Source organism: Lipophrys pholis (genome assembly GCF_963383615.2).
Source record: "Lipophrys pholis genome assembly, chromosome: 3".
In the NCBI taxonomy this organism is placed as follows: domain Eukaryota; kingdom Metazoa; phylum Chordata; class Actinopteri; order Blenniiformes; family Blenniidae; genus Lipophrys; species Lipophrys pholis.
In genome coordinates, this window is record NC_137627.1 from 37,285,134 (window position 1) to 37,296,493 (window position 11,360).

At 45.3% G+C, this 11,360-nt stretch overlaps 1 protein-coding gene across 1 annotated transcript; it reads right to left on the bottom strand.

Annotated features, from left to right (window-relative positions):
* Positions 1-817: 817 nt before the first annotated feature.
* LOC308107774 (NLR family CARD domain-containing protein 3-like) lies at positions 818-10,484 on the bottom strand (the record flags this gene model as incomplete). The annotated part of the gene is made up of 10 exons (XM_080460265.1): positions 10,391-10,484; positions 10,227-10,305; positions 9,707-9,914; positions 7,554-9,348; positions 7,300-7,473; positions 6,044-6,217; positions 5,769-5,942; positions 1,808-1,854; positions 1,203-1,554; positions 818-1,001 (listed from the first exon to the last, which is right to left on the bottom strand). The coding sequence occupies exons 1-10, from the start codon at positions 10,453-10,455 to the stop codon at positions 818-820; spliced, it is 3,252 nt and encodes a 1,083-aa protein (XP_080316391.1). The 5' UTR covers positions 10,456-10,484.
* Between the last annotated feature and the right edge of the window lie 876 nt (positions 10,485-11,360).

The window sequence follows — 11,360 nt, forward strand, 5'->3', positions numbered from 1 at the left end:
AATTTTAAGAGAAATGACAGAATTAATTATCAGAGATTCACCGCTTGTTGTCTTCAACTCAACATCTCGTAGAAAAACGCAAGAACAAGCCAGAAGTGACTTTAAGCCAATCACCGAGCTCCACACAGTAAATACTCCTGCTCGTACCCAAGAAATCCCACATATCAGTAGCTTCTGCCGCTCCACCTGGAGCAGGCAGTCCGCCATGTTGTTGTTGTTGTTAAGGGACATCATGGGGTCATCGGGTTGAGACAACGGCCACTGACATCATCATTTTCATCAAATGCGTGCCTTGCCCGTCCAAACCCCGTGGAACCCGTTATAAAAAAAACCAAACTGGTTTTCACGCTCCTAAAACGCCGCGCCGTGTGGATGATCGGCCAAAAATGATCCATTTACATGAAATGGCATTCTCATGTGGACAGGCCAGCCTTTTCAACAATTTTACCCATTTTTTTTAATGCTAGGTTTAGCGATTTTACTATTTTTAGAGAGGCTAACAATTTTAGCGGTTTTAACAGATGTGACCGCTTTCGGCTATATGTAGTAGTTTTAGCAACCTTGGACATTTTTAGCCACTGTACAAATTTTGCGGTTTCAACAAATATACTTGTTTTTTGATCCTATATTTAGAAATTTCATACGTTTTTAACCTTTGTCCTGCTAGCTTCTAGCTTGCTGGTCTATCCCTGTTAGCTTCTAGCCTGTTAGCCTTTGTCCTGTTAGATTCTCGTCTTTTACTTTAGAAAAGGACCTGAAAATTAAGCTGACATATTTACAAAATATTTGAGGCGCCGTCTGTGAACTCTGCTGAACTCTACTGACGTGCCCTGTACTTCTGGTTGGTGCTGACAGGACTGCTGTCAGAGACAGAGACCCTCCGTCCTACAGAGGAGACACACACTGAAGAACCAGGGAGCCTGAGTGTAAATCCAGCATAGAGAGGTTCAGTGAAAGTGGCGTTGAAGGTGTGGAGGTGGCTCAGAGAGTCGGAGGACACTCTGAAGAAGGACAGAGTGCCAGCAGGACAGTCCACATACACTCCTACCCTACCGGAGGAGGGGAAGTGGGAGAGAGGGGAGGAGTGAGAGGAGGGGGAGTGAGAGGAGGGGGAGTGAGAGGAGGGGGAGTGAGAGGAGGGGGAGAGCGAAGAGGGGGAGAGCGAGGAGGGGGAGAGGGGGGTGGGGGAGGATGGGGAAGACGGGGAGGAGATGGATATTTCTGTCCTATTATTCCAGACAGAGTAACCTCTCCGTGAGCAGTTCAGACTCCAGGACCCGGGCTTCCAGCCAAACACACACTCATCACGGTCTCCTTTCCTTCTGATTCCTGTGTAACTCACTGATATATACACATCTCCTGTCCACTCGACTTCCCAGTAACATCGACCACTCAGAACATCTCTACACAACACCTGATGACACTCGTCATCAAATCTGTCTGGGTGATCAGGATACGGCTGTTTTTTTGCCACACGTGTCACCATCCTGTTCTTTTTTGACAGTTTGAGGGATCTGCTCGGTGAGTTTGTGTCCAGCTCAAGTTGACAGAAATCTGATGGAGAGGAAAAGAGAAAGCTCAGCTTCAGTTCTTCATCACGTTGTTCATTCATAGAAAGTTTAATGAAGACACTTTTTGTCAGATTCCTCTTGTTTTTCTATCTATCTATCTATCTATCTATCTATCTATCTATCTATCTATCTATCTATCTATCTATCTATTTATTAGATTAGATTGACTGATTGAAAAGCCTTGGGTTAATGACAAACAGACACTTTGAAGTTTAGCACTCATCAGTCCAACTTACACTTCCTCAGGCCAGGTCTTAACTGCTGTTCTCCACCATGGTCCACCCTGCAGGAAGAAACACAGTCAGACGTCTTTTCTCTCCAACAAAAGGTTCTTACTGCTGTTCAACATGAGGCGGAGCACTTCAGTTTGCAAGAGAAACACAGAAACAGGCTGAAACTGCTCTGAGTCCAAACTCTCTGGTACTGTTTCACGAAGTATTTGAGCAAAGGAGCAGAAGAACAAATCCAACATGTCTCCATGAATTTCATCATCATCAACAAGTTAACTTTGATTGTGTGTATGAGTGACACCAGTAGTGTTATACTGGAGGAAGTGATGCAGAAGATTAACCAATGAGAATAGGCAAATCCCCTTAATACCACCTGCAATCAAGATAAGCTTTTAATTTGACAAACACCATGGCAGGACTTGAAGACACACAAAACCCTATTCACTCCTGGTTGCCAACTTACAAATATTAAACCAAACTAAACTAGATCAACTAACTAACTCCACGAACTAAGCAACACAACACAAAAACACAACACAATCATTACCAACACTAACAAGCCTAATATAACCCCGAAAAAAGACACCGCCAACCCAACTCCCACAATGCATTGCAGCGATCAGCTCTGTGACGCTACAATATGTTTCGGCTGGCAGGTGTTAATCTCACAAAATCAAGATGGTAAAACAGCATTAAAGACATTTATACAATGATTCAACAGCAGTCTCCAGACTCTCCCAACAAGATGTATCTCACGACCCGGCAGCACATCCATTGTTTATGTTGGAAACAGAAACACTGAGAAAATGAAAACAACTCTGACGGTGTGTCTGCGGTGATGAAACCACTCCTGCGGGTGCGGGACGCGCGTCTCCCACCCCAAATTGATGTGAAAGTACAAACACGTTTCAGATCTTTGCTTTGCTTTAGGTCTGGTAGCTCAGGTGTTGGTCTCCCATCTTTTAAAAGCTGCTGTTCTTCCTCAAAAGAAAGTTGTGAAAATTTATCGTCTCTAGCGCTGTCATCCTGCCTGTTAACCCGCCGACTAGCTAGAGAGCGGAGCAGCGCTATATCAATTCACTAATGCACCGTGAACTACGGTAGCCAACTCCAATAACGGACACCTGCATTTACCGTTCCTGGGGTGGTGACATTTTTGTTTTAGCTCTTTTTTCTTTCTGTGTATGAAACACTTTTTTTTTACTATCTGACTTGAACCTCAATTTTAGTAGATGCATATTATTTGTGATATGAACACATTGAAAGCTAATTATTTAGCAAGTTCTTTTTATTGCAAAATACCAACATTGACAGAATAAAATCTGAATTAAATAATCAAAATGAATATTTCTTTCATTTCAATTCTGCCTTGGGTAGACACTGCCTACCCTGACTGCACGTCATTGGTTATTAGTATTAAATTACTGTAGGTAATAGATACTGAAAGTAATAAATCACTTGAAGTAATTATGAAAAATGTAAATAATATCAAATGAAGTGAATTGTCATTTACTCATTAATAATCACAGTAAAGTAACTGATTGATTACATAAAGTTAATCAATAATTTAATTATTTTATTACCTGAAAATATTAATTGAAATAAATGTGTTATTCATTAGTTAATAATTGTGGGGCAATTAATATTCAGAATGACACATCTTTAGACAAGATTTTTTTAATGATACCCTTTTTCACTTTTAATGGAGTAACTTTACATTTTCTTCATCTTTGCAGCTATCTCCTATATTTTAATCAGAAAATATCAGAAAGATATTTGTAATGAAAGATGTAACTTGCTCTAAATTACTTTCTCCTCCCCTCTCCTCTCTGCTGCAGCTCAGTGCTGAACCTGTGCACCAGTCGCCATCATTTAAGAATGGGTGGGTCATTTTCCAAGAGATCTGATTGGTCAGGAGGCGGAGCGCTGGCTGCTTTTCGAGATCATAACCTGCTCCAAGAGCAGGTTCGACATTCAGCGTAAGTTGCCGGGGTGATTTATCCTGGTTAGAAGTGAGCGAGTGTCGTAGTACTGAAAATCCAGGATTAATCCTTGAAGTTATCTGGATAAGAGAAAATCCAGTGTTGTAGTACAGATCTCAGGTCTAGCGTGTGTCCTCTGTTGGGAGCGGGCTGTGAGACATGCTATTTAAAAGATGAATACTATCATTTGCAGCTCGGTCAGACTTGTTATCTATGTGCAAGTTAAAATCAAAAGGTATTAAAATTAAATTGTATTTGGCATGAATGATTGATAAGTTTGACAATTCACTCATAAAAGAAGATGCATACTTGGGTGGCCTGTAAATTGTAATACTTAAAATCTGAGGGCTGCTGAAAACAAAGGCATGGTGTTCAAAGGTAGCGAATTTGCCTAAAGTGATGTCCTTTTTTAAAAGTGAACTGCAGGAAATTGAGGTAGTGCCACCACCTTTTCTCCCTCCCCTAACTGAAAACAGAAAGTTAAAGTTTTGTGGGGAAGCCCCTGTGAGAACAGCAGGAGCATTAGTGCCAAGCCAAGTTTCAGTTAAAAACAGGCAGTCAAGTTTATCATCTAAAATTAGATCGTTTATAAGAGAAGTTTTGCTGGTGAGAGCTCAAATGTAAAAAAAGAGTCATAGTGAGGATTTTGTGTATGCTTGTGTTCGGTAACGGGTGGAGCTGAGGGTATAGTAAATAAAGTAAATAGTTCATTAAAATCCTTTTTGGTTACTTTTGAGTGACCTGAATTCGACGGGGCGTGGACTTCACCAGTCAACCGAGGAGTGCTGCTGCTCCACCGGAGAAATCCGCCTGTCTAGCGCTGGTGCCAGAGTCCTTTACACTGTCATTGCAGCGGGAGTTCACAGAGCGCCCAAGCACTGCTTCAAGGAGTCGCCGCCAGGATGTAGATTACTGAGATGGAATCCGCCGGTCTGACCCCTCAACCGAACCCTGGGCTACTCCACCGGGTACGATGACGATGATGCTGGGATGATTGAGCGGGTAGCCAAGGAGGCACCACCGGCCTCTTGAGGCGCCAGTGCACCAGAGGACCTGTCAGCTGCAGTGCCCTCAGGTATCACGTCCACTACTGGAGGGGGAGCATCGGTTCCGAGCCTCAAGCCCGCACCAGGATCCGCAACCAGGACCGAGCCAACACCCAACAGTGGGCCGAGGTGGTGGAGTAGGAAGGGCGAGACGGAACGCTTCTTTTCCCACCACGGACCACCATTTCAGTACAAGACCAGTAGTGGTTTCGTGTTGAGCTGGAGGACGGTCGTGGGTTTGTTAAGCCTTCCCAGTGGACCATGTCCTGGAGGACCACCATCAACAACATGACTCTCTGTGATTGTTAGTGGGCGATTTACATGCAGGCTGTCAACATGGCCGATTTGGCCTCCACCTCCAACATCATCCTTAAGACCAGTATAGTCAATGTAAATTAGACTCACCGGCAAATAGTCTTGGAAGATGGCCAGCAAAGTAGCCATTATTGTGTTACTCCTGCGATGCACTGCTTTTGCACGTTTTGCTGCTGCATGTAGGCCCCTGCTGGGGGTCCTGCAAAGGGGGTTTCCTTGGCCTCTTTGTCTCAGAGGGCCATGTGTGGGGTCTGGAGCCATGTGGCCCATTGCATCTTCCTTTGTCTGAACAGACATGAGGCTTTAAGGGCCCAACAAGTGGATGCAAGAAGAAGAAGAAGAAGAAGCTGCAGAGATGTATGAATGAAGCCTCCAACTATGTTTAAGCTGACATTGCCTCATTTCAATGTTTTAAACTTTGATGAAATCTTTGTGGAGACATATGGAGCCTGAAAGTGTTTCTGCTGCTTTGAATCAGCCTGATGACCTCTTGGCATGTTTCTGTTCTCCTCTTAATTACAGCTGGGAAATGTATTTTCAATGGCTCCTTCACACTTATTGAGTTTTCACTGAAAGACATTTTGAAAACCATCTCCATAATGAGGTTCTGTTGTGTGTCCATACCTGAGAGTGTTCAGTGTGCAGTGTGGATCCTTCACAGCAGCAGACAGCAGCTTCACTTCTGAGTCTCCTGGATGGTTGTAGCTCAGGTCCAGCTCTCTCAGACGGCAGGACTTAGAGCTCAGAGCTGAGACCAGAGAAGCACAGCCTGCCTCTGAGACCAGACACCCGGACAGACTGGAGGCACAAACATGGCATCAACTCAAGAAGGAAGACAGAAGATCCTCCTCATGATCTGCACCAACATTGACCTGATCAACCACCAGCTGGATCCTGACCTGAGAGCTTCCAGTTTACAGTGAGGACTCTCCAGTCCTACAGACAGCAACTTCACTCCTGAATCCTGAAGGTCGTTGTTGCTCAGCTCCAGATGTGTCAGACTGGAGGACTGAGAGCTGAGGACTGAGGACAGAGTTCCACAGCTTCTCTTTGACAGACCACAGCCGCTCAACCTGAAGAAGGCAATCCATCAGTCATGTGGGAAAATAAAGAAGACAACAAAGTGAGACACAAAGTCCAGTCAGTGAACTGCACCTTTGTGTGGTTTAGATCTCAACTGTCTCTTAACTGTCTTCCCTGGAAAAAGCGTTAGCAATCACTGCTCATCGCTCCCCAGTTCAGCTTTAAATCTCTGCGACATGCAGATACTTTTACAGACCAAAATCTTCTGCTGTTTGTTCAGTTGATGGTCTGAAATGACTTTGAATTCTAGGACATGACGAACCACCTCTTCATGACTTTGTCAACAACACATCATCCTGACAACTTCTCAAAGAACTTCTTCAAACCTCCAACTCTGATTCAACATCCCCTCAGTTTAATGGGGATTTCGTGGTTTTGATTGGTAAACAGTGTTTGAAGGGGGTGCAAACTGTTACATGATGACTCTTAAAGAAGATTCAAAGACTTTTCCGTGAAGAATTGTTGTTGCTTGAATTTTCTAAAGTAACAGTGTTCAACTTTGAGGAGCTGTTAGTTTAAAAAAGGCTTCTTAGCTCAAGACAAGAGATTCAGTCTTGCTTTGCTTAAAACAAGGTCTTCTTCTTCAGGTGGTTTTTATCATTTTCCACCCAGATGCAAAAAACTGTTTGAGAGAAACTGACCTAGTTTTTAAGCCTTTACCTCCAAAACGTGTTTCCTCATTTAATTTCTGTGAATTGATTTTTCCTATTTTCAATTTTTTTTTTCAATTTTTTTATAAAAATTATTATCTGCATTTATTGTAGTCTACAGAAGATAAACTATCTCTGACAAGATTATACAATATACCAACTTGCTCCTGTTAAACAGAGTCTGAGGCAGAACTCTGACATGGAGCATCACAAACAGTGAGTGGAGGATGTAAAGCTGCTGCTCTCCAGCTGAACCTGCACTGCAAAGTTTACTTTGTTATTTTACTTCCTGGTTAATCATGGAGAAAACATCAAGAGGCTACAATGTTCTACTAAATATTCTACTGAGATGTTCTAATGATGTTCTACAGATGTGAGGAGATCAGAGAGTGGTGGATCTTGATTAACTATAATGTTTGAACCTGAGAGCTTCCAGTTTACAGTGAGGACTCTCCAGGCCAGCAGACAGCAACGTCACTCCTGACTCCTCAAGGTCGTTGTTACTCAGGTCCAGATGTGTCAGACTGGAGGACTGAGAGCTGAGGACTGAGGACAGAGCTCCACAGCTTCTCTCTGACAGACCACAGCCGCTCAACCTGAAGAAGAAGCAACAATGAAAACCAGTTCAATGTGTGTCATGGACTCAGTTCTACATATTTGTTCATGAACCACGTACACAGCTTTGTTGGAGGCTTTGACCACTGGCAGCAGCTTCAGAAGAGCCTCCTCTGAAGCGGAGTATTTACTCAGGTCAAACTCCTTCAGATCTTCTTCTGATGACAGTAAGATGAAGACCAGAGCTGACCACTGAGCAGGAGACAGCTTATTTGTGGAGAGACTTCCTGATTTCAGGAACCATTGGATCTCCTCCACCAGAGAACCATCGTTCAGTTCATTCAGACAGTGGAACAGATTGATGCTTCTCTCTGCAGACAGATTCTCACTCAGCTTCTTCTTGATGTACTGGACTGTTTTCTGATTGGTCTTTGAGCTACTTCCTGTCTGTGTCAGCAGACCTCGGAGGAGACTCTGATTGGTCTGCAGTGAAAGACCCAGGAGGAAGCGGAGGAACAAGTCCAGGTGTCCATTTGGACTCTTCAAGGCCTCGTCCACTGCTCTCTGATGGAGATGGTGGAGTTGAAGCTTTTGTGTAGATTGTTGAATTGTTGTTTGTGGTTCATCCAGGAGGTTGATTCCAGAGCTGACGAAGGTCTGATGGACATGAAGAGCAGCCAGAAACTCCTGAAGGCTCAGATGGATGAAGCAGAAGACCTTGTTCTGGTACAGGCCTTGCTCCTCTTTAAAGACCTGTGTGAACATTCCTGAGTACACTGAGGCTGCTCTGAGATCCAGGCCAGACTCTGTCAGGTCGGCTTCATAGAAGATCAGATTTCCTTTCTGCAGCTCATCAAAAGCCAGTTTTCCCAGAGACTCCACCATCTCCCTGCTCTCTGGACTCCAGTGTAGATCTGTGGCAGCTCCTCCATCATACTTGACCTTCTTGACTTTGGCCTGGACCACCAGGTGGTGGATGTACATCTGAGTCATGGTCTTGGGCAGCTTTCCTCCCTCTCTGCTCTTCAACACCTCCTCCAGAACTCTAGCAGTGATCCAGCAGAAGACTGGGATGTGGCACATGATGTGGAGGCTTCGTGAGGTCTTGATGTGGGAGATGATCCTGCTGGCCTGCTGCTCCTCTCTGAACCTCCTCCTGAAGTACTCCTCCTTCTGTGGGTCAGTGAACCCTCGGACCTCCGTCACCATGCCGACACAGTCAGGAGGGATGTGATTGGCTGCTGCAGGTCGTGTGGTGATCCAGAGGCGAGCAGAGGGAAGCAGGTTCCCCCTGATGAGGTTTGTCAGCAGCACATCCACTGAGGTGGACTCTGTAACATCAGTCAGGATCTCAGGGTGCTGGAAGTCCAGAGGGAGTCGACACTCATCCAGACCGTCAAAGATGAAGAGCACCTGGAGGTCTTCAAAGCTGCAGAGTCCTGCTTCTTTGGTTGGAGTGAAGAAGTGATGAACAAGTCCCACCAAGCTGAACTTCTTCTCCTTCAGCACATTCAGCTCTCTGAAGGTGAATGGAAATGTGAAGTGGACGTCCTGGTTGCTTTGGTCTTCAGCCCAGTCCAGAGTGAACTTCTGTGTCAGGACTGTTTTCCCAATGCCAGCCACTCCCTTTGTCAGCACTGTTCTGATTGGTGGAGATCTTCCAGGTGAGGCTTTAAAGAGGTCTCCTGGTCTGATGCTGCTTTCTGCTCTGGCTGCTCTCCTGGATGCTGTTTCAATCTGTCTGACCTCATGTTCCTCATTGACCTCTGCAGTCCCTCCCTCTGTGATGTGGAGCTCTGTGTAGATCTGCTTCAGGAGGGTGGACTCTCCTGCTTTAGAGAGCCCCTCAAACACAACCTGGAACCTCTCCTTCAGGGCACATTTCACCTTCTGTTGGCAGACTCCAGCAGAAGCTCCTGAAAAGAAGAAAGCAGGAATGAGTTGAGTGTGTTTGACATTGAATGTGAAGATGACAGTGTGTTAGTGGAGATGTTTCTCCTCCATCAGCTCCATCCAGCTCCTCAGTGGAGACCAAACAGCCTCTGATCTGATGCAGATGTTTGCATCACATGAGCAGCAGAGTTCAGGAACTCTCTTTGTGTCTCCTCTTCTCTGCTGCTTGTTTTGGACTTTCTGCCTGTTTCACACTTTCTGTGTCTGACCTGGAAATGACCTGTGTTCTCTGGATGGACTCTGTTTCTGACTGCTTTCTGCTCCAGCTGAGAACATTTCAGCTTCATCTCCATCCTGTGAAATGAGATCAAATCCTCTTACTGCTCCTCAGACGCTCAGCCAGCTCCTCCTGCTTCATCCTCCTCAGGAAGTCCAGGGTGATCCTCAGAAATGACTCTCTGCTGCTCCTCTGCTCTTCATCCTCATCCTCCCTCTCACTCTCTGAGCATGCTGGGTAATCTGGACTCAGGAGCTTCTTCATCTTCTTCAGCTCCTTCTTCATGAAAGTCACCATGTTGTCCTCCAGCAGCTGGAACAGAGAAACATCTGGAGTTGACTTTGAGCTGAAACTGAAGCCAGATTGAGATGTGAGTGTAAATCCAGTGCAGAGAGCAGGATGGACAACATGTGAAGCCAAATCACACTTCATGTGGGATCTCCAGCACAAGCAGCTTCAAGCATCAGTGAAGCCTGGAAGCTGGATGAAGGTTGGACTGTTTCACTTTGGACCTGAATGGATCTAATAAGCTGAGTGTCTGTTTCATGTTTCAGCTGGAAGTCACAGCAGCTTCTTCTGTCTCATGATGTGACAGTAAAGTGTTGAATGGAGACGTGTTCTCACCATAAATGTGGAGTCCAGATGTCTTTGATGCTGAGGGGCGGAGCCACCACGGAGAAGCTGGGAGCTCTGCTGGCTCACGCTGCAGAAACATGTTGACTTTGTTAAAGCTGCTGTGTGGTGTGATGATACAGAAAATACAGAACACCATATGAACGAATACATACTGCTCTTTTAAGGAAGGAGGTCCTCGAAATTTTATCGGCTTGTCCATGGACCAGTCACTCTTCATGGACACGGAGCTGGGGACAGGTCCAGGTCCAGTGTCAGGTTCAGATCCAGATCCATGTCCTGGTTTAGGTCCACATTCAGGACCAGGCCCAGAGCTAAGACCAGATCTAGATTCAGGTTCCATCCCATAAGAAAACACATTCAGTTTTGGGTGAACGAGAAGAACAAGAAAGGTGAAGAATAACAGAAAATACTGAACACCATATGAACGAATACATACTGCTCTTTTAAGGAAGGAGGTCCTTGAAATTTTATCGGCTTGTCCATGGACCAGTCACTCTTCATGGACACAGAGCTGGGGACAGGTCCAGGTCTAAGACCAGATCTAGGTCCAAGTTCCATCCTAGAAGAAAAACATTCAGCTTTAGTTGGATGAGAAGAAGCAGAATGATGTGTGTGTGTGTGTGTGTGTGTGTGTGTGTGTGTGTGTGTGTGTGTGTGTGTGCGTGCGTGCGTGCGTGCGTGCGTGCGTGCGTGCGTGCGTGCGTGCGTGCGTGCGTGCGTGCGTGCGTGCGTGTGTGTGTGTGTGTGTGTGTGTGTGAGTGTGCGTGTGTGTGTGTGTGTGTTGTAGGTTCCTGTTAATGTTCAACTCTGACACACCTTCTGAATCAGAGGTCACCTGAGGTTATAATGGTGAACATTTGGGTTCCTAAAGTAAAAGGTTTAGAATCACTGATGTGGAGGAAGACTCTGAGGATGTAATTGTACAAATCAGAGAATTCATTAAAGGGAACAGCTCAGCAAGGTCACTGCTGAATCTTGTAAGAGGAAAGAGACATCAGGCTGTTTCCACATGTTGACACTGACTCTATTTGACTTGACCTGTAATCAGTGGGGGGGGGGGGGGGGGGGCTCTTTCTCAAAACCTGTACTTTTGAAAATGTAACACCACAATGAGCCAAAACG